Source organism: Sphaeramia orbicularis, chromosome 5 (assembly GCF_902148855.1).
Source record: "Sphaeramia orbicularis chromosome 5, fSphaOr1.1, whole genome shotgun sequence".
In the NCBI taxonomy this organism is placed as follows: domain Eukaryota; kingdom Metazoa; phylum Chordata; class Actinopteri; order Kurtiformes; family Apogonidae; genus Sphaeramia; species Sphaeramia orbicularis.
Genome location: NC_043961.1, coordinates 29,459,839 through 29,483,157, shown reverse-complemented (window position 1 = coordinate 29,483,157; position 23,319 = coordinate 29,459,839). Strand labels below are relative to the sequence as shown.

Genomic DNA, 23,319 nt, shown 5'->3' with positions numbered 1-23,319 from the left:
AGGAGGCGAAGAAGACTGGTGTGTTCCAGCCTGGGTGACAGAGGCTAGCTGATGCTGGACTTGAAACCTCTGTCAGATGATGGTCTTACGCCTTATTAAGACTTTTTAGCACTGATAGAGGTTATTCTTCTGTTGCAGAAACTCGATAGGTGGAATTTGACCTTTTCTAGGCGCGAAGAAATGACTACGGTCAGAAAGGAAGGTAACCATGCTGTGCTAACCGGCGGCTAACTTAGTCTAAAATCTATTTTGTCTGGCTGAGAAATTAATGTCAGAATAAGCCAGTGGAGACATTTTTAGCGACAAGCACATACAAAAAAGCAACGGGGTTGTCAGACCATCTTTGGTATCGTTTGTGAGTAAAAGTGCCAAAAGGCAGGAGGGTAACCTTGACGTGCAACAAGCTAAACACTGCAGATGCTAACAGTCACTTCATATGAGTTACTTAACCTTAAGAGGTGTTTTGTAATCTCTGTAGTTCAACGTCTGAAAAATCTACAAAATGTTATGGTTGTTTAGATGGATTCTTCATGTTCATATAGATAGACTTTACACCGAACAGTCAAGTAAAACGTGTTCAATATCATACGGAAATATTCCTCATCTTCCCTCTTCATATGCCTCCTCAACTTGTAACCCGAAGAATATCAGCAAACAATGAAAACAGTTCTTTTTCTTGTCCACCTAACAACCTAGAGTCCAAACATAGTCCATCAAAAATAACTAATGTTTGATGTAACACTATGAGAAGCAACACGTGTTAAATAGATCGATTTTTTGCTTCATAAATAGTTGTAACTGTCTAAATTACAGCATCAAGTGCTATATTTTTTTTTAGATTTGATTCAGTAGGTACAGACCATAACACACTGGGATGGGCATGCGGTCATATATAGACTACTAAATAAGTACACATGTATTAACAGCCTTTCTAAACTCAGTGTAGACTACACACACTTGTACTACAATAACTAAGATTTAAAAGGCACAGATATTGATAATTCATTCACATGTTGACTGAATAACTGTAATAACAAACATCATGTCTCAAACAGAACCAGAAAGATAATTCAGGCCGTTTTAGTATTGTTTTAATTACAATCCAATGACAGTACATTGGAGACTAAATGTTGAACAATGTGCACAAGGATCTTGTACATTTGGTTTGATGTAGTTAAAAATGCCAAAATCAGTGCCCTCTGATGGACAAACTGCATGATCTCAACAATATTTTCTTGTCCTGTCTCTGCTGTCAAATGATCATGTCAGTATATTTAGCTCTTCACTGTTGATGTCTTTTTGACTAATCGTTGCTAATCACATTGACATTATTTTTCCTCATTTCACACAAAAGGCAAAGACACAATCATCTTTGTCACCAAAGAGGATCATGCAGCACCCAGCAGTGCTGAACTTGTTGAGGAAGATCCCAATGACCCCTATGAGGAGAGAGGTGAGGAGCAGTGAAACTACAGATAAACCTTTTCCATCAAGTGACTTTTCCTTTTTGATCTGGTTCTGTTCAGGATGCTCTGAACCTTGGAGATTCTAGTGAACTAGCTCTCAATTCTACAGGTTTTTAAGGGGATTTTATAATCAAGCTTGTATTATTTACACATTTTCAATGTACAGTGTACCATACTGTGTCACCCCATTCAGCTTGATTTTTACAGTTTTTTTTGGTTAATAGTTTCTGTGATCCTTAGGTTTTCGTTTTAGTTGTTTTTACTTCTTACAAGTTTGTACTTAAGATAAAGAAAAAAACCTATAATCCAGGTCGAAGCTAATTTATTTTTAGGCGAAATGGCAAATTAGGTTTGCTTACCAGAGTGGCACTAGTTCCAGGCTGGTTGAAAGGGCTAAAAGGGGAATTTTGGAGCTTAAAATATCATTGTATTAACATCATCTGCTTCTTTTATCCCAGGCCTGATTCTTCCCAGTGGGGAAATCAACTGGAACTGCCCGTGTCTGGGTGGAATGGCCAGTGGTCCCTGTGGGACTGAATTTAAGGATGCTTTCTCCTGTTTCCACTACAGTAAAGAGGAAGTTAAAGGCTCTGAGTGCATGGACCAGTTCAGGTCTATGCAGGAGTGTATGCAGCGTTTCCCAGAGCTCTACCCACAAGAGGATGACAAGGTGCAGCAAGAGAAATCTGAAACACATGAGGCTTCACAAAGCTCTGAAACTGCAGAAATGTCAGGCACAAACTCTGCCCCGGCCGAAGACTCTAATACCACACAGTCCAACACAGAGACCTCAGAGGAAAGTTAATTATATGCCTTAGAGCCACACGGCTAGACTAATATAATGTGATCAGTGAAAAATCAGCAACTAGCTTTGTGTTGAGGCAGAACAAGATTGAAGATTCTTTTATTTAATTAAGAGCTTTGTGGACCAAGCTGAGTATACAAAGTGCATGGGTCCTCAGTGATATCATGGAGGGAAAGAATGAACACATGCAAGTAATGTCACAGGGGAAGCTGCTTTTTCAAACATTAGACTGACATTTCTGCTGCTCTCTACACAAAGAAGTGCATAAAATAAACCCAGAACACACATAATTTTTTCCCTCTGTGATGTCTCTGTGGTTCTGTTCACACAGATGTGTAGTGCATGGTTTTTTACTTCCTGTATCATGATAAACAGTTTACTTGTCTGTACTGTGTTTTACCGTATAAACCTCTGAAACCGTAATGTCACTGAAAGAAACACGTTTTACATCGGTTTTCCATTTCATTCTGTTTGCATCTGTACCATTTTCTTATGATGATGAAACATAATGCATTTCACATTTAGTTATAGAAAATATATTTTTAATGTTTCTAAATAAAGGAGTAGAACTGAAAGGGGCCCATTCAGCAGAAGTACTGTGCACATAACTATCTTCTGTGAAATCTTTAATCGTCTGTTTCCACTGTTGCCCGAGACGTAAAGTAAAACATTTACATCAGCTGAGCTGAACTGAATCATTTGTATTCAACACATGAGTGGTTGAAGTGACTTGAAAAAAATATTGAGAATTTTATAATAAAATGTATTCCAGCTCTGCCTGTGTTTTTGTCTTAGCAGTATTACCATCACCAAACTGGCTTTCTACTTTACTAGATTTTAAGGTTACAATGCAGAAAAGAGTAAATAAGTTTGTCATTAATAGAACTGAGCATCATCACTGATTTTGCAAATCAAGTTACTTCCAGTTTATAGGGTCTCAATTTGATTTCTGATTCAATGTGGTTTGGCCCAGAATCAGAGTTTAGAATATTTAAGTTAGAGTAGCAGATTGACTTGAATTTTAAAGAGATTCTCCATGTAATAATGCTACAAATCATTCCGAGAACTACGTTGGTGCATTTTAAAAAGGTTTGCATTGAAAGTTGAGCTCAAAACTGTTACATTAATGTACATTTAGTTAAAAGGATGGTTAATGTAGACATGGTAACTAACTGCTGAAGTTCTATTTTTTTCATGCACAGGAAACAGTGTATATTACAAAGCAATCTCAGGGCTTTATTTTAAAATAATTTTTTGTCAACCCAGACTTGACTCTTAGCACTTACACATCTAACAGAAGATAATTATGAGACAACCATGAAGATGTTACTCAAGAACCAAGCTTGCATATCACAGGTCCGTGTGAATTCAAGTGTAAGAGACTCTTCAGGCAGTTCATCAGAAGGATCACACTGAGGCACTGTACAGGTTATTTAGTGTCAGAGCTTATGAGAGAATACATGTCAGAGGTCAGTGTGCTCTGTGACTCTTTCATGGAGATGTTTTTTTCTGATGAGGTGGCATCAAATTAAACATTTTTCAGTTGTAATAAGCCACTTATGTTTCTTTCACTGAACAAAATTTATTTCAGTACAAATGCATTTCTATGAGACTGAAGTAATTTGCAGAAGTTCTGTGGATCTGCAGCAAAATTTGATTGTACATATTTTTTGTTGACCTGTCCAAAGGTCCTAGTGTGCACTTTTACTTAACTGAGTTATATGTCCAAGCATCAGGGGTCAGAGGTCAGGGGTATTTGTCCACTCATGTGTATGCCACTTCAAACTCCCTCAGCAATCAATAATTACCAAACACTACTTTCTGTCTCTGTCATGTGATTGGTGGATTGTAAAGGGCAAAGACAACCAAAAGGCCAATGAGACAGAGAGGTAAAGAGTGATCGCCCTCAGGTTTTAACAAGCAGACAGTCTGCGTTTTGGTGGAGTTGAGTCAGTTCAACCCAGTGTAGTGTCCGTTTGGGTGTTTGTTCAAGTGTCTGACAGAATTCATTCAACAGGATGTCGACTCTGAAGGAGATATGCAGTGGTTTACCACTGGACCCTTTACCTCCTAATAGGGGACGAGACCCCAGTGTGCCCCACGCACCCATTCGGACCCCCAACCTCACAGCAGAGGACGAACGTGTGAGTATATGATGTAAAACCAGTTCTGTGAGATGCTGATTTGTAAAGCAGTGATACAGGTGCTCCACAACGATCACGCCTCATGACTTAATGTATTTTACAGTTTCCTCTTTCTCTGTAGACCAGGGGTATCAAACATATGGCCCAGGGGCCAAAGCTGGCCTGCCAAAGGTTTCAGTCCGGCCTGTGGGATGAATTTGCAAAGTGTAAAAATTACACAGAAAATGATAACAGTCAAGGGATTTAAACTCATTTTAGCCCAATTTGATCTCAAGGTGGTCACATAAGTAAGCTCCCAAATTTGAACAATATTCTGCCTGTAACTAAATGTCTTTTTGCCTTTGTGGATCCACTGGGATCTTTAAGTGTGTGTGTGTGTGTGTGTGTGTGTGTGTGTGTGTAAATGATAAGTTGAGGTATAATGTTAAAATTGCATTAATTTTCTGAAGATATTTCAGATTATTCACATTTTTTGTGAAAGGACAGTTCATAAATAGAAACATTTTCTTAATCTTTTTTTTTTTTTTTTTTTTTTTAGGAAGAAAATAAAGAGAATATTTTCAAGTTATTTATAAGTTTTGATGTTATTATTTTACTGGTCCGGCCCCCTTGAGATCACACTGGGCTGTATGTGGCCCCTGAACTTAAATGAGTTTACACCCCTGATGTAGACTTTTCAGTGGGGCATGCCTTTCTGGATCCTTTGTACATGATTTGTAGCATTCCTACAAAGCACAGAAATCATTACCATTATTACCTCACGTTGTGCTTATGCTCTACAATATATATTCTCTGATTAAATAACTATGTTATATGTCTGAGGGGATGACAAGCACTGAAAATTGGGCTGTGGATATTTAATTATCCAAACAAGGCTACATCTCACTGTCATGTCACGGTCTTCGCTGTAAAACTGTCAGACTGGGAAGCATGACTGACTCAAAGCTGTGTACTTTGTTTTATTGCATCATCACTGTTGGCTTTTTAGGTGCTACCCTGAAAAAAATTGATTATTTTCTAAGGTCCTTCACTGATTGCCCAAACTCAAACCAAAGGCTTCAGTCAATCATTACACCAGTGCTCTGCTGGTTTCTGTGTTCTCTACTCAAGTCTGTCTGCCAGTACTGATACTTTTATTTACACTGTGTCCTCTAAACTGATTGTGTTTTTCCTTTAGTTGGCTCTGAGAAATGCCTTGCGATACTTCCCCCCATCCCTCCATGCAGCACTTGCACCTGAATTTGCTCAGGAGCTGCGGCAGTACGGTCACATTTACATGTACCGCTTCTGCCCCACGTTACGCATGAGGTGAGGAACCGGACAGGTCATACAGACACTTGTATATTTCAATATGGGGGCGGGGGTTAATGAAAATCTTATCAATATACATTGTTGGCCATGATTTTGGAATAAAATATTTTTGTATCTACTCATAAAATAATTGTGGCAATATGATTTATTCTCCATAGATAGAGTGTAACTTTGACTGAATATGTGATCACTGAACCTGGACAAAGATAATTACTGATGGGAATACATAGGAATAAAAAGAGGAATGTGTCTGGAAACAAAATAATTCTGACTTTATGAACACCAGTGTATCCTGGAAATTGTAATATGGCCAAGTGCATTATTCAAATCAATGAAGTTGCAATTTTTTATGTGCAACATGTGCAACAACATTTTATTATAAATGAACCATTTTGGGTCTACAGAGATGACCTGAAACCAGCCATTTGGGAATGCACATAATACAAATCCAGCAAAAATAACCTGATTTTGTGTGTGTGCGTGTGCGTGCGTGCGTGCGTGTGTGTGTGTGTGTGTGTGTAAAAATCACTATCTGTCAAAAAAATAACAAATAATATTATATATTTCCTTAGCATTCAGCAGTGCTTTAACTTTATTTCATTTTGTTATAAGGTTAAGACATGGTAGATATATACCAAGGCCAAAATTCTCTAACTTTGCACAAAAATAACAAAAGTCTGCTTCAGATAAATGATTTAATGCCTTTATGAGGCAACCTTCAAGAGACTATATTAAATTATTTATCTGGAGGACATTGTGCAGACTGTTACATTTTTGTGGCCTCCAGAATTTTTATTTTTGTCTTGTATATTTGGCCTCGACTTACACACCTGTGACCTCTTGCAAATGAATAACAATGAAAACCAAGCAAATCAAATCAACCAGTAAAATACATAAAAATATCATAACATCTGCTGTCATTATTGTTCTGTTGATATGTCAGTCAGGCTCTTCTTTTGCATTTCCATAAGGTCATGAGTCACTGTTTTTCTTTCACATTGACCCTGACATGCGTGTCCTTCTGTGTCCTCAGAGCTTATCCCATCGATCAGTATCCATGTCGCACACGACAGGCCGCCGCTATAATGCTGATGATCATGAACAACCTGGACCCGGCGATCGCTCAGGTGAGTTTCTGCTGCAGTCTTTACTAAAGGTATACACTGGTGGAAAAACATTTGTACATCCCATACATTGTGAAATATTAAAAACAAGAATCACTCTTAACTCACTGAAGTCTATCAAGTGTTGTTCCATTCTCCAAACCCATATGTTCCCTTCTGCACGTGCTCTGTTCCATCAAGGTCAAAACTGGATGTTTCAGTCAGATAATGAAACACAGAATCTACAGAACTAAGAATTTAGTTTTGTTATTTTTCCTTGTTAACAATAAACCAAACTCATTTGCATTTGTTTGTGTCTGTCTGATGCAGTCACACCTTTTGAAACCCACAAATATTTTATGCTTAGATTTGAGATTCGGTTATGGTGTAGAGCCATGGTGGTTCATTTGGGTGTATTGTGGAAGAGGACCTGCTCTTTCTAGATATAAAAGTAACAAAAACACAGCATTTCTTATTTCAGGTGATTATACATTAATGAGGGCATAATTCTTGATTTTATATTCCATTCAACGACACAGATCCCTCTAAATCTCAGCAAAACTCTGTTCAACATCTATATAGATTCTTCTGATGATGAGGGCTTCATTCTGTGTTTTGTCCTTTAGTTTCCCCAGGAGCTGGTCACCTATGGAGGCAACGGCCAGGTGTTCAGTAACTGGGCTCAGGTAAGTCAGCTTCAGTTTTTCTAAACTATTTATTGATGAATGGACTGAATCCACTTCCGGTACATTTAAAAAGTATATCAATAATTCACTTTGTCTCAACTATGCAAATGTTTTATGTCACAGACTGTTTTTATGACCTGTCGATGTCAGTGTTTTTATTTGTTTGTATTGCTTTATGGCCACATTTTTCACATTTTTCCACTTGGGAAGCACTTCATAGATTTTTAGTGTCTTTTTATGGTCTTTTGTTTTACTGTTTGACTTTTTAGTTTATTTATTTATTTTTTTTAGCTTTTCTTCCGTTTTATTCTCACAAAATGCTTACACCAAATAAGCCCTCCTTATTAATTTACACTTGATTATAACTTGGTTATGATGTAAACCATCTTAAAAGTCAGATATTAAAATGTTGCGTGTGTTTGTGTGAGTGCAGTTCCGCCTGGTGATGCATTATCTGAGTGAGATGACGGAGGAGCAGACCCTGGTCATGTACAGTGGTCATCCTGCAGGACTGTTCCCCAGCCTGTCTTCATCACCCCGCGCCATCATCACTAACGGCATGGTAACAGCACACTTCAACACGGAGACTTTTAGACCACATTTACACTCACCTTAAATCCTAAATGGTCTTTTTCCTCATCTGCTTCATTCAGGTTATTCCCAATTATTCTTCCAGAGAGCAGTATGAAAGGATGTTTGCTCTGGGTGTAACAATGTAAGTTTAACTTTAATCTATTTGTTGTTATTTTTTCATACATGTATCATCACTTTGCAAAGGAGTCACATCATTAGGAGTTTGGTGATGTGATGTCTGGTTTTTGTTTTGTTTTTTGTTTTTTGCTTTATTTTTAGGTATGGTCAGATGACGGCAGGCAGCTATTGCTATATTGGGCCTCAAGGGATTGTCCATGGCACTATGGTTTGTCAAACCTTAAGAAAGAAATTACTCCTTTGTCTCTATTGTCTCTTTTTTTCTGGTAAATACTGAACAGGTTTATCTCTTCACAGTTTACTTTTCAGAAATTTTATTAAAGTGATCAAATTACTGTTATACTCAGACCTCATTAAAAGGTGATTTGACTTGATTATCTTCTATCAATATGATGGAGCTGTACTCTGGTTTCTTCTTTGCTACTTTTTTCTGGATGCTTTAGACCAGGGTTGTCAAACACGTGGCCTGTGGGCCAAAAACAGCCTGTTGAAGGCTTCATTCCAGCCCTTGGGATGAATCTACAAAATCCAAAAATTAAACTGTCACTAACAGTCAATTGTGTCAAAATCATTTTAGTTCAGGGGCCACATACAGCAAATCTCAAGCAGTAAAATAATAGAATGACAACATGTAAATAATGGCAAGAATTGTTCTTTTTGTTTTAGTGCAAACAAAGTTAAGTTACAGTATGAAAATGTTTACATTAAACACACACACACACACACATACACACACACACACACACATATATATATATATATATACACACACACACACACACACACATATATATATATATATATATATATATATATATATATATATGTTTTAATGATATTATGCCTCAACTTAACTTTTACTCAAGTGTATTACAACTTACAGATCACAATGGATCTACAAAGGCACAAAACATTTACTAACAGGCATGTGAAACTGAAAAATGCATCACCTGACTTCATGATCAAAACAGCTTGTCAAGACTCAGTGACACTCTTGACTGTCACTGTCTTCTGTGTAATTTTTGGACTTTTCATATTCATCCCATGGGCCTGACTGAACCCTTCAGAGGGCTGGCTTTGACCTGCGGACCCTTTGAAACCCCTGCTGCAGATGATGAAGTGAATTGTGTCAGCATGTTGTTGGTAATAACCTGTGTATCTGTACCTGATTGTTGTGTTTTTCTGTGTAGCTGACTGTGCTGAATGCCGGCCGCCGCTACCTGGGCTCTGGGGACTTGGCGGGCCGTGTGTTTGTGACCTCCGGCCTGGGAGGCATGAGTGGAGCTCAGGCTAAAGCTGCCGTCATTGCGGGCTGTGTTGGAGTGATCGCAGAGGTCAATAGATTTGACAGCAATTTCTCAGTAACCCATACAGACCCATGCTAGTTTTGTGTCAGTTCCCAAATTAATTTTTCACTATATGTAAACTTTCTTATGTGATTTATCACCATTTATTGTAATATTATCCTCTTTAATTTGTGCTTTTTCAGTGAAAATTAGGTATTTTCCTATATTTAATTCAATGATCATGCAGATGTTCATAAAATGGGTCATATCTGATAATCATGAAAACATGACAAACTGAATTTTACCTCAGTTATTTCAACGTATTGATAGGATTATTGGTTCAGAATGTATTAAACATTTTGGATCAGTAGATGATTTTAGTAGTGGCTGTTTGGGTAATTGAGGGTTAATTTTCACAGCTGAGCCAGAACAGATGAAGTGCCGTATATCAGCATCACATGAATGTGTGAATTTGTTTTCCATGTAGGTGGATGAGGCTCCACTTAAAAAACGTCATGAGCAGGGTTGGCTGATGGAGGTGACCAGCGATATGGAGCACTGCATTAAACGCATCAGGTAACAGAGAACAAAAGGCCTGTTTTTGAGTTCCACACAACTTAAAAAAGAGTAATATGTTTGGTCACATAAAGTTAGATTTTACAGTGGTTGATATCAGTGCAGAGTTTGACACTTTCACTTTCTCAAAAGAAGAGGTTTTCTTTGTGTTCACCAGAAATCTCAGTTTGAGGGTTGAACAAACCAGTAGTATACGTGATGTCACAAAAATGTACAAGAAATTGTCAGTGCAATACAGATAAGCTTACAAATAAAGTATAAAACTTATTTATATATTTAGCAATCTCACATTTCGTGGAATAATAAGGTAACAGTTCTTGTGCAAAAAAACATTAAACTCAAAAACATTCTGCACTGACTAATAATTGATCTCTTATAAAATTACTGAATGAGGTTAAATGTTTCTGTAGAATATTCTACATCATACATTAGTAAAATAAATACAGTAAAGTTAAGTATTTCCATTTGGAAGATTAGTTATACTCAAGTAAAAAAAACACAATGTACAATTACGTAATATAAATGTTAAATGTTAAATGTTATCTTCTTTATCTTTTACCTCAGAGAGGCCAAAAACTCCAAGACTCCTCTCAGTTTAGGTTACCATGGCAACATTGTAGACTTGTGGTGAGTAAAAGATGAAAAGTTCCACTTGTACACAACAAAAGTCTTTAGATACACAGAAAAAGACAGGCAGAGCTTCTCTTTTTCTATGTTTTTGTCTGTGTTTTCAGGGAGCGGCTGCTGTTGGAGTATGACAGGACGGGGGAGCTCCTGGTGGATCTGGGCTCAGACCAGACCTCCCTTCACAACCCCTTCAATGGAGGATACTTCCCAGTCCAGCTCAGCTTCCGTCAGGCAAATCAGCTTATGGCCACTGATCCCAACCGTTTCAAAACCATGGTCCAACAGAGGTCACATTAATCAGTGTTTAGATGTTTTGTTTTCTCTGCAACATATGGAAAGATTAGAGTAAAGAATCTCATTTTGATGCTGTCACAGCCTCAAGAGACAAATTGAAGCCATCAACAAGCTGTCTGATGCTGGTATGTTCTTCTGGGACTATGGAAACGCTTTTCTCCTGGAGGCTCAGAGAGCTGGTAAATACTTTAACACTGAAACACAATATATCACCAGTGTTTTTCAGTGCATATCAGACCAGTAAAGAGGGTTTGGATTTGTTTTTTTTAGGAGCAGATGTAGAAAAGGTTGGTGGAGGAGCAACAGAGTTTCGTTACCCTTCTTATGTCCAGCACATTATGGGGTGAGACATGAAGGTTTCCTAATGATTTAACACATATAGACCCTGAAACGACCTGAATGAGAAAATCACATCGGAATCAGTGTTGACTGTTAGGTCTCTTCTTAAAACGTACTTTTATCAGAGAGCAAACCCTAATTTTATCTGAGGTACTTATTGATATTTATTGTTATCATAGTTTTATAGTGTTATTTATTTGATTTTTATAATATTCTACTTACATCCTTTGTGTATTTTTATCATTTTGTACTTTATGAATTTCTTTATAAAGCACTTTTTACTTTGTTGGAAAAGTGCTTTATGAATAAAGATTAGATTTATTATTATAATAACATCTTTCTTCAAGCATCCAGGCTGTTGAAAGAGATAGATAGATAGATAGATAGATAGATAGATAGATAGATAGATAGATAGATAGATAGATAGATAGATAGATAGATAGATAGATAGATAGATAGATAGATAGATAGATAGATAGATAGATAGATAGATAGATAGATAGATAGATAGATAGATAGATAGATAGATAGATAGATAGATAGATAGATACTGATTGATTTTTCATTGTGAATTATCTGTACTACCTCTCCTCCAGGGACATTTTCTCTTTGGGTTTTGGACCCTTTCGCTGGGTGTGCACATCTGGAGACCCACAAGACCTCGCTGTAACAGACAACATCGCTGCTAAAGTCCTGGAAGAAATCAGCGCCAATGTGACCGATCGCATCAGGCAGCAATACCATGACAACATTCGCTGGATCAGAGAGGCTGGAAAACACAAAATGGTTCATGTCTTTTTAAACAGCCCATTCCTGCCTTCACTTTCATCTCTAATGCACATATTCAATCAGATTTGTCTTCTCTGCCTTATCTTTGTTTAGGTTGTTGGTTCTCAGGCCAGAATCCTCTACTCTGACCAGAAAGGAAGAGTCAGCATTGCTTTGGCCATAAACCAGGCTATCACAGATGGGAGAGTTTCAGTGAGACCATTAAATGTTTACTCTGAAAACTGACTCATATTTTCTGCTGTCTGTGTCATGTTTGGTTTTCATGATTGCTTTGATGTTTCTCAGGCTCCAGTTGTTATTAGCAGAGATCATCATGATGTCAGCGGCACAGACAGTCCTTTCAGAGAGACATCTAATGTGTATGATGGGTCTGCCTTCTGTGCAGGTATGTGCAGCTCATTATGTCTATACATCAGGGGTCGGCAGCCTTTACAACCTAAAGTGCCATTTTTGTCTTAAAAAAAAAAAAAAAGATGTCTAACTGGAGCTATGAAAAAAATATTTAAACCCATCTACATTTTACCATGAGGTGGCTGCTCTGCTTTAGCCTATTTGTGATTAGTTTGCTATTTAACTTTGTATTTCCATTACAATAATGCAACGCCTGGTGCATTTATGAAATTACCCGACTACAAGAAAGAAAACATTCAATATTTGTACAATTTTTTAATGATGGACACTATTTCCAAAACATATTTACATTGTGTAATGGAAAAAAGCACAACTTTCATGTATAGTGGCTTACTTACAAACTACAAACAACTGCAAATTGAGCATCTTGTATTGAATTTGGCAAGAAAATAATGCATTTTGGTTTTTATGTTGCCAAAAAAATATTTTATTCCATGTAAAGCCTGCACATTTTTGCAGATGGACAAAGTTAGAATAGATTTAGGCCTATAATAATGTTAAAAAGTAATGACTCACTCAGTTCATTTCAAAATGTTCCTTATGTTTTTTGACCAGAGGAGCCATAGAGAGATACTAAAGAGCCACATTTGGCCCCGGAGCCACAGGCTGCCTACTCCTGCTCAACATGAATCAAACCCTCGACAAACAGTGTACATCTACAGCTCTATGAATCAGTAGGACTATTAAGACAGACAAAAAGACCATTGATTAATTATTTATCCTTTACACGAGTTGTCTGACAATGATGGGTTTAGAAGATCATCAGAAACATAGCTGCAGTGATCAAAGCTCAACATTCCATTTCATTACGGATCACAAATTCCTTCGTGGCCCAGTTCCAAACAAAACACTCACATCCCAAACTTGGAAAAAATGGGCTTCCATCCACAAGCATAACTAAAGTTTTTCAAGGTCATCTAGTAAAAAGAAACCAACAGAAAAGGAAGATATTTTACAAAGGAATCTATCATTTTTATCCTTGTAATTGGAACAGAAAACACAAGAGAAAAGTGTCCCACAGAGAGTCTGATAGTCTTACTCATTAAGTGTGGATGTAGACAGCTTTTTGTGCACTTTTAACTTTTTATTATGCTTCTTGCTGCTGTTTTGTTCATTGTATTATATTTATATTTAGTATTTAGTATTTGTAGTGCACTGTACAAAATTTTGCCACTATTTCATTGTGCAATCATGTGGAAGGCTTTTCTGTTCTATGAGGATCTACGTCCTTTGTATAAATCATACTTCTCATTGGTTTCTACACTGTTTTTATTCTTTATGTGAAAATAGGTCTGTAATTTTTCTATATATCTGATTATTTCTCTGCATACATCTACTGAATACCACCAAGTGTCCTGCTCTAGAAAACATATAATTCAAGTACAGTAAGAATTTCAACCTATTAGCCCACCGGTTAACATGCAAAGTCTCAGAGTTAAATATTTAAGTGACTCTCTGTGATCAGACGTCTTCACAAGAAAAAAAAAAAAAAACACATTCAGCTGTTTTATCAGACAAGAATGTATTTCCCTTTACAGACATGGCAGTCCAAAACTTTGTCGGTGATGCGTTCAGGGGTGCCACATGGGTATCCCTGCACAATGGAGGGGGCGTTGGATGGTAAGAGGAGCTGGTTGATCACTACAGTAAAATATATGTCATGATTCATCATATCCAAATGAAATGACTACTTAAGGTGGTGCATGGATACCTCATGCATTTGTAATATAGTCACGCAATAAATTATTAGACCACCCTTGTTTTCTTTAATTTCTTGTTCATTTTAATGCCTGGTACAACTAAAGGTACATTTGTTTGAACAAATATAATGATAAAAACCAAAATAGCTCATAAGAGTTTAATTTCAGAGCTGATATCTGGCCATTTTCCATATTTTCTTGATAACAACCAAAGTCACTTCAGTTCTTCCATCAATAGCTATGGCATTGTACTCCCAAAAACAGTGCTTTTAGGCATTCCATGTTTTCTTTTCTGTCTGTTTTAGTCACATGATACACACAGGAGTTAGTAGTTGATTGCATAACCACTGTTTTTGATGACTTTTGATGGTCTAATAATTTTTTCCGCGACTGTATTGCATTAAGAAGTCATTGAACTCTACCAAATATTGTACCATTCTCCAAACCCACATACTCCCTTCTGCAGCCTTCTATTGTTATTTGTTTCCTGTTAACTACAAACAAAATAACAATTTGTATTTATTGGTGTCTGTTTGATGCAGCCACACCGTTTGCAACAAAAACAAGACTTTTCCGCAAATATTTCATAATAATATTTGAGATAGTGTAAAATTTTAAGGGTGTCTGAAAACTTTTTTCTACTACTGTATCACTTAAATCCATGTATTTGTTGCCGTATTCCAATGAACAGGGGTGAAGTAATGAATGGAGGATTTGGTTTAGTATTAGATGGCACAGAGGAAGCTGCGAAACGAGCCAGTCTGATGCTCAACTGGGATGTCTCCAACGGGGTGAGACAGAAAAGCCGCCTGATTCCCTCCACACTCATTTACGATCAGCTCAGACTGTGGACTATGGCTGAGGTGGTCTAATAAATGTGTTTCTGTGTGTCAGGTGGCTCGGCGCTGCTGGTCAGGGAACTCGAATGCATATGAAACCATGCAGTGCACTATGGAGGAGCACAGACAGCTGAGAGTCACCATGCCCTTCCCTGTACAGGACGAGCATATCCTGGACCGGGCTCTGCAGGGCTGACCGGCACTGGTGTATCTGAGACCAGAACCGCCTGTTTAACACACACACTGGAAATCAACAACACAGATATCTCATTTTGTCACTAAAAAACAAATGAATGTCACTGAAGCCACAGACACACAGAACACAAAGTATTCTTGCTGCTATTATTGTTATTATTGTGCTGAAAATAAAACTACAAACCTGAGTAAATTAGACACGTGTATGTCAGTTATTTACAACAAAACGGTCCAGTAATGGTATCAGAATATCTGCTGAAGTTAATAGAAGGAACACGCACCTTTATTTCTTTATAGGGCACTCATAGAAATACACAGAAATTCAAAATTTAAACCTTAGTGTGTTATTGGAGGACATAACAAGACTTTATTACTTTTGCAAAATGTTTCACTTCATTTTCGTATTATGTAGAAAATCAAGGTTGAAGAAGTTACCATATTTGGTTCCTTACCCATTAGTGGCAAAAATAAATTCCAAGAAGTATATCTAAAACAGGGTTTCTGCGGGTCATTAAGGCAAGGCAAGGCAAGGCAAGTTTATTTGTAAAGCACATTTCAGCAACAAGGCAATTCAAGGTGCTTCACACAGGACACTGAAATAAAAGAAACAAAAATAAACACATTTAAAACATTATAAAAGAAACATATAAAAGGTGATTAAAAACAGCGAGTAAGAAAACAACACATAAAATCAAAATAAAATAAAATAAAAATAAAAACACACACATATTAAAGTAAAAGTTGCAGTGCAGAGTTTCAAAGAGAATATAAAATTTAAAAAGTCAAAAGCCTTTTAGTCAAAGGCAGCAGTGAACAGGTGAGTCTTTAACCTGGACTTAAAAGAACTCAGACTCTCAGCAGACCTGATATTTTCTGGTAGTTTGTTCCAGATATACGGAGCATAGAAAGTGAATGCTGATTCTGCATGTTTAGTTCTGACTTTGGGAACGCAGAGCAGACCTGCACCAGATGACCTGAGTGGTCTGGATGGTTCATACTGGACTAGAAGGTCTCTAATGTATTTTGGGCCTAAACCATTTTGTGCTTTATATGCTAGTAAGAGAATTTTGAAGTCTATTCTCTGAGAGACAGGGAGCCAGTGTAGAGACCTCAGAACTGGGCTGATGTGGTCCACTCTCTTGGTCTTAGTGAGGACTCGAGCAGCAGCATTCTGGATCAGTTGCAGTCGTCAAACAGACTTTTTAGGCAGACCACAGAAGATACTGTTACATTAGTCAACTCGACTAAAGATGAAGGCATGGACAAGTTTTTCAAGGTCTTGCTGCGACATCAGTCCTTTAATCCTAGAAATGTTCTTGAGGTGATAGTAAGCTGACTTCGTAATTGTTTGTATGTGGTTTTTAAAATTCAGGTCTGAATCCATGACAACACCCAAATTCCTGGCCTGGTCTGAAGTTTTTAACTGAAGTGACTGGAGCTGCATGCTGATTTTAAGACGTTCCTCCTTGGGTCCAAAAATGACTACCTCAGTTTTATCTCTGTTTAACTGAAGAAAGTTATGGCCCATCCATTCAGATATTTGCTCCATGCATTTACCCAGTGCTTGTATGGGGCTATGGTCACCTGGGGACATTGAAATGTAGAGCTGTGTGTCATCTGCATAGTTATGGTAATCTATTTTGTTTTTTTCTATGATCTGAGCCAGTGGAAGCATGTAGATGTTGAACAGAAGGGGCCCCAGGATGGAGCCTTGGGGGACTCCACATGTAATTTTGGTCTGCTCAGATTTAAAGTTACCTATTGACACAAAAAACCATTAAAAGTCATTAAATAGACACAGTGAAAATTAAGGCCTTAAATGGCATTAAAAAGCATTAAATTCAACGTCCAGAGGCATTCAAAAATTAAATACACTTGATGAAAAAAAAAGCATTGTTATTCACGATTTATTTTGATTTTATAAACATTTAAAAATTTTGATCAGAAGTATAGTATGAATATTGACAGGCAGAACCCTTTAATTAGCTTTTGTTTATGTCCGATACACAAACTCACAACAGTGGATGCTTGGAATGCAACATGCTGTGATCGTGCTCATGCTGTGGCGAAAGAGTGGAGGGAATATTAGCTAATGTTGGAAAAATGGGAAAATGCAAGTTTCAGCAGAAGTGACTGGAGGAGGAACTATTCAGAACCTGGTTAAAGCCTGTCGACTGTAAACTATAAATAAAAATAGGACCAATGGCCCTGTAGCTTACCGGCCAAATTAAAAGCTTTGGGAAATGTATCCAGATGCCATTTACTATCACCCAGTTATGTGTATTTATTATATTACAGAAATAGCCCATGTTTTGGTCATATTCCAATCAGATCTGTAAAAAATTCAAATTCCAACTAGATATCATTGATACTTACTGATTTATTGGATCAATCCACTTCCTATCTGTTATAATGGGAACATTTTTTAAAGTCGCACCAAATCCAGAATCAGATCCGGATCCAAATAATTTCACTAACTTTTGTTGACATCATCATAAAGAAGCTGTATACCAAGTTTGAAGTCAATCGGAATTGTAGTTTCGGAGAAGAAGACGATTGAAATTTTTGTAACGGACGGCAGACGACAACAGGCGACGACGACGACGGACGCCGCATGACGACAATAGCTTACCGGCCGACAGGAAAAGAAAAGAAAACTGTCCACCACAAAGGACATTCCATAAAAATTTTAAAAACTGCATCTGAAAAAAACTGTTGCATCATGATGTTTCCAATACAGGCACTTTAATAAAAACAAAAAAAGCTTGTACTTTGCTGACATTTCCTGGGTCTCAGGAGAATATAAAACTGTATCTGCAGTTGGACATGGGCATTAAATTTGTTTTGAAGCGGCATTAAAAGGGCATTAAAAAGCATTAAATTAAATATGCTGCTACCTGCAGAAACCCTGAAAAAATGCAAGAAAAACACATGTAATGTGAAAGGAACATATATTTTAGAACATTAGAACATCACTTTCAGAACATTCCAACTACATAAGTGCTGATCCAGACACCTGTCAACATCCACATTATCCCTTTGAACGTCATTCCTTACATTAGTACCACTAGCGGCATTGTACCCGTGGTGCCATTGTACAATAGCATGAGAGGCTAAAATTGCCCAGCATACCTCACAACATTTGAATACGGACATAAAACTGTGCCTAGTAGATAGTCAGGTAATGTTTCTATTCATTTGGCGAGTTTGGCGGCAATCAGGCCTGTGAAGGCTGAGGAAAATCTGTACAAACACCCTCCTGTGCTGCAACATCGATGGGACGGACACTGGACACACAACGTGCATTATATAATAGGATTACTTCATGGGACCTAACAAAGCAGTTCCACTCACTGTTCATGCAGAGGTGGACCTTACAGACCCTGTAGACCACATTGGACCTGACATTGTTGACTCACTGTCCTCGCTGTAACTGTTGATGTCACTGTCTTGGAATGTATGCAGAAATGACCAAAAATAGTCACTTGCCTTATAAAGGGTTAGTTTCAATTCAAGTGTATGATGACTAAATATTGTTTTACAGAGGACCACATGGAAACAGAAGAGACCACATAAAAGAACAAAAGTACCACAATAAAAACCTTAAGCTTATGATTTGTTTTATGTTGTGAAAGTACAGATCAGAGAACAAAGACTGCAAAGTTTGAGAGAGGAAACCAAAACCTATTTAGCACTTTGCTTCAGAGTCCAGAGCACTCTGCAGGGCCAGACTGAACCTATTAACTGATCCAATTCTAACTCATTCATTTGGTAGACTGGATGTTGGGTTTCATTCATTGTTGTGTCTGGCACCGTAATATGCTCCACTGATCTCTACACTTCCAAACAGTAATGGAACAAATATTCAGAAAGTATCAATGACGTAAAAATACTCCATAGCAGGGGAAATTCATACATGAAAACCCCTTTATAAGCAGAAGTACATGAGCCTTACCATCAACTGTAATTAAAATATTGATGTGAAAGTATTGGTTAGGTCACTCTGAACATGTTATTATCAAATCTGCTCAAAGTGAAGTTGGTTTGAACTGTTTTTGGTTTGTTTGTTTTTTTCATTTACAAATAAAGCTGAAGACTCATCATCATATGACTAATGGGAGAAAAAAGAAGAAAAAACACAGTCTCAATATACAAATCTGCGCACAGTTTTTGGAGTTTTCCTCTAATCTTTGACTTTTTGTTAGATATTGGACAATTTTAACATTTATTGAAAATAAACTTTGAGAATTCTAGATGGAAAAATTACTCTTTAGTGGAAAAGTTAACAACTAATGGAAACCTGAAGTAGAAGTCACACTGCTTTTTGTAAGATGTAAGAATCAAAATGAGTGGAAAACCACTGGTTTAATCTTTAACCCTTTATAGGACACTCTCTGAAATACTCTGAAATTCAAAATTTCAACCGTTGTATGTTATTGGACATCATCATCTCTCTCTTCTTGCCATAAAACATCTGAGCAGCACTTGCTAAAAAGTAAAGACATGCAGTAAAACAAAGGTCATAAACTACCAAAAATCACTCATATTCACTATTTACAGCTTCAAAATGTCTGTAAAATCTCTCTGAATCACTGTCTACTGTTATAAAAAAAAAAACAACATGCTTCTGGACCTCACTGAGGTACAGGATTGGCCTCATATTTAATGTTTGTGGAAATGACCAAAAATAGTCACTTGTCTGATAAAGGGTTTAACAATGGGTCTGTACTTTTTTTTTTTTTTTAAACTTGTTATTTAAATATTATCCATCTCTTAAAATCTTTATTTTAGCACCTAAATGTGCAATAGGAAGTACAATAATTGCCTCTGACCTACTGGAGCAGAAGTATAAAGGAGAATGTAATAGAAATACTCAAGTCAAATAGATGCAGGGGTGGATTTACGGGGGGGGCGGGGGCATTAAGCCTTAAAGATTTACAACTGGTTAATTTGTTTGTTTGTTTTTTGCAACTGTCACATGGATTTTTCTCTATGACGAACCTTTCTTAAGTAATTTATCACCACTAATCTTAATATTATTATTTGCATTTTGAATTTTTAAGTGAAAATTAAGTGTTTTCTTTGTCTTTTTCAGCAAAATATATCATTAACTGAACATAACAACATGCATCTACAACTGCTGTCATTTACCAGAAACATGTTGTTGTTGGTTTTTTTTGTGGATTAATGTTGCAGAAGATGACAGTATTTCCATGTTCACTACAGAGCCTTTGAACATCTAAATTGGCCATATCTGATGATGAAAAGCTGAGGAACTGCATGTACCTCAATTATTCCCATGTTTTCATAGGATTAGAGGTTGAGAAGTTATTAAACATTTTGATCAGTAAGATGCTTTAGGTATTTGAGGGTTAATAACACTTGATTGGTGTGTTCATGTTCATACAGGGCATGCTATATGATAAATAGCTAAAAAGTTCTGTGGATCTTTTGTTGAATCATTTGTTGTATATGGGGATTCCAGTAAAGACACCTTGCCATACCCTTTAACGTCACATTTCATTTTTTTTATTTATTTTTTTTTTTTTAGCTCTTTCCCTGGGCACATGTAACGTAGATCCACTTGGTTGCATTCTACAGTTTGAGCTAGTGGCCTTGGTCAGAGTCACTAGGAAATATATAACCAGCTGCATTAAAATAAGATTTGAAACATGAATAAACAATAAAAACAAATGGTGCCAGTCACAACAAACCCCGCCCCTTGCACATATTGTTGCATATTTTGGCATTGATCCAGCTGATGTTATCATGTCTGTGCATGTGGTGATGTCAGCATATCAAGTGCCTCTATATATGTGCCAAATTTGAAGTAAATTGAAACAAAATTTATGTTTTTATAGACATTTGAAATTTTGCCGATTGTAAGTAAATGGGAGAAGAAAATGGATTTTAAAAATTCCTTAAAAATTTGAACTTTGACCTACTTTGCCCCAAATGTAATCACATCTATTCTGGGTCACTGGCAATCTATAAACCCAATTTGATATGAATTCAACCAATAATTTTGCTGCAACAGATATTTGCAATTTCACCCATTATAAGTCAATGCGGAAAAAAAAAAAAAGATTTAAAAAATTCATAAGAAATTTAAACTTTGACCTGCGTTTCCCAAAATATAATGATATCTATTCTGGGTCACTGGTAATATATAAAGCCAATTTGGTATGAATTCAACCAATAATTTTGCTGCTACAGATATGTGAAATTTCGCCCATTATAAGTAAATGGGGAAAAAAATACTTTAAAAATCATACAAATTTTTAACTTTGACCTACTGTTCCCAAAATGTAATCAGATCTATTCTGGGTCACTGGCAATGTATAAACCCAATTTGATATGAATTCGACCAATAATTTTGCTGCTACAGACATTTGCAATTTTGCCTGTTATAAGTCAATGGGGAAAAAAAAAAGATTTAAAAAATTCATAAGAAATTTAAACTTTGACCTACATTTCCCAAAATGGAATGATATCTATTCTGGGTCACTAGCAATATATAAAGCCAATCTGGTATAAATTCAACCAACAATTTTGCAGCTACAGATACGTGAAATTTCGCCCATTATAAGTAAATGGGGAAAAAAAATTTTAAAAATCATACAAATTTTGAACTTTGACCTACTGTTCCCAAAATGTAATCAGATTTATTCTTCTTCACTGGCAATCTATAAACCCAATTTGGTATGAATTCAACCAATAGTTTTGCTGCTACAGACATTTGCAATTTCACCCATTGTAAGTCCATGGGGGAAAAAAAATGATTTAAAAAATTCATAAGAAATTTAAACTTTGACCTACGTTTCCCAAAATGTAATAATATCTATTCTGGGTCACTGGCAATATATAAAGCCAATTTGGTATGAATTCAACCAATAATTTTGCTGCTGCTACAGATATGTGAAATTTTGCCCATTATAAGTAAATGGGGAAAAAATATTTTAAAAATCATACAAATTTTGAACTTTGACCTACTGTTCCCAAAATGCAATCAGATCTATTCTGGGTCACTGGCAATCTATAAACCCAATTTGGTACGAATTCAACCAATAACTTTGCTTCTACAGACATGTGAAGTTTCGCCTATCATAAGTGAATAGGGAAAAAACATTTTAAAAATCATACAAATTTTGAACTTTGACCTACTGTTTCCAAAATGTAATCAGATTTATTCTTCATCACTGGCAATCTATAAACCTAATTTGACATGAATTCAACCAATAATTTTGCTGCTACAGACATTTGCAATTTCGCCCATTATAAGTCAATGGGAAAAAAAAAAGATTTAAAAAATTCATAAGAAATTTAAACTTTGACCTACATTTCCCAAAATGTAATGAAATCTATTCTGGGTCACTGGCAATATATAAAGCCATTTTAGTATGAATTCAACCAATAACTTTGCTTCTACAGACATGTGAAGTTTCGCCCATTATAAGTGAATGGGGAAAAAACATTTTAAAAATCATACAAATTTTTAACTTTGACCTACTGTTCCCAAAATGCAATCAGATCTATTCTGGCTCACTGGCAATCTATAAACCCAATTTGATATGAATTCAACCAATAATTTTGCTGCTACAGACATTTGCACTTTTGCCCATTGTAAGTCAATGGGAAAAAAAAAAAGATTTAAAAAATTCATAAGAAATTTAAACTTTGACCTACGTTTCCCAAAATGTAATGATATATATTCTGGGTCACTGGTAATATATAAACCCAATTTGATATGAATTCAACCAATAGTTTTGCTGCTAGAGTGTTAACAAAGTGAAGTTGTGCCAGAACCATCTTCTTAGATTGAGATCTTCTGTCATCTTGTTTCCAATGTGAATGATTCTCAGCCCATGCTTTCCATAATATGGTCAGAGCTTTTAGCCGGATGCATTGTGGTGAAACACATATTACTGCTCTTTCCCACAGAAACACTCCTGCGTCACTGTTATTTATAGGAGAGTCAGATCCAGTCTACTTCTACTGGTTAAAGTTTACATTCCTGTCCTCCTCAGCCTGGATCAT

At 36.6% G+C, this 23,319-nt stretch overlaps 2 protein-coding genes across 2 annotated transcripts; both read left to right on the top strand.

The window, feature by feature from the left end:
- LOC115419322 (mitochondrial intermembrane space import and assembly protein 40-B-like) lies at window positions 1-3,049 on the top strand. The gene is made up of 3 exons (XM_030134034.1): window positions 1-202; window positions 1,355-1,453; window positions 1,925-3,049. The coding sequence occupies exons 1-3, from the start codon at window positions 181-183 to the stop codon at window positions 2,269-2,271; spliced, it is 468 nt and encodes a 155-aa protein (XP_029989894.1). The 5' UTR covers window positions 1-180; the 3' UTR covers window positions 2,272-3,049.
- A 1,240-nt stretch (window positions 3,050-4,289) lies between these two features.
- On the top strand, window positions 4,290-15,355 carry LOC115419288 (urocanate hydratase-like). The gene is made up of 19 exons (XM_030133969.1): window positions 4,290-4,415; window positions 5,593-5,723; window positions 6,760-6,853; window positions 7,456-7,515; window positions 7,949-8,077; window positions 8,169-8,230; window positions 8,368-8,434; window positions 9,417-9,560; window positions 10,000-10,088; window positions 10,653-10,715; window positions 10,823-11,002; window positions 11,091-11,188; window positions 11,280-11,352; window positions 11,945-12,134; window positions 12,231-12,329; window positions 12,423-12,522; window positions 14,087-14,168; window positions 14,940-15,039; window positions 15,143-15,355. Exons 1-19 carry the CDS (start codon window positions 4,290-4,292, stop codon window positions 15,281-15,283), a joined length of 2,028 nt encoding a protein of 675 aa, XP_029989829.1. The 3' UTR covers window positions 15,284-15,355.
- Window positions 15,356-23,319: the final 7,964 nt, after the last annotated feature.

Excerpts from the sequence above, each read along its gene's own strand:
- LOC115419322 (XM_030134034.1), top strand. The coding sequence starts at position 181 with ATGACTACGGTCAGAAAGGAAG. Across the intron at positions 203-1,354 it reads GACTACGGTCAGAAAGGAAG|GCAAAGACACAATCATCTTT; the intron begins GTAACCATGCTG and ends TTCACACAAAAG. Across the intron at positions 1,454-1,924 it reads TGACCCCTATGAGGAGAGAG|GCCTGATTCTTCCCAGTGGG; the intron begins GTGAGGAGCAGT and ends CTTTTATCCCAG.
- LOC115419288 (XM_030133969.1), top strand. The coding sequence starts at position 4,290 with ATGTCGACTCTGAAGGAGATATGCAGTGGTTTACCACTGGACCCTTTA. Across the intron at positions 8,078-8,168 it reads CCATCATCACTAACGGCATG|GTTATTCCCAATTATTCTTC; the intron begins GTAACAGCACAC and ends TGCTTCATTCAG. Across the intron at positions 12,330-12,422 it reads TCACAGATGGGAGAGTTTCA|GCTCCAGTTGTTATTAGCAG; the intron begins GTGAGACCATTA and ends GATGTTTCTCAG.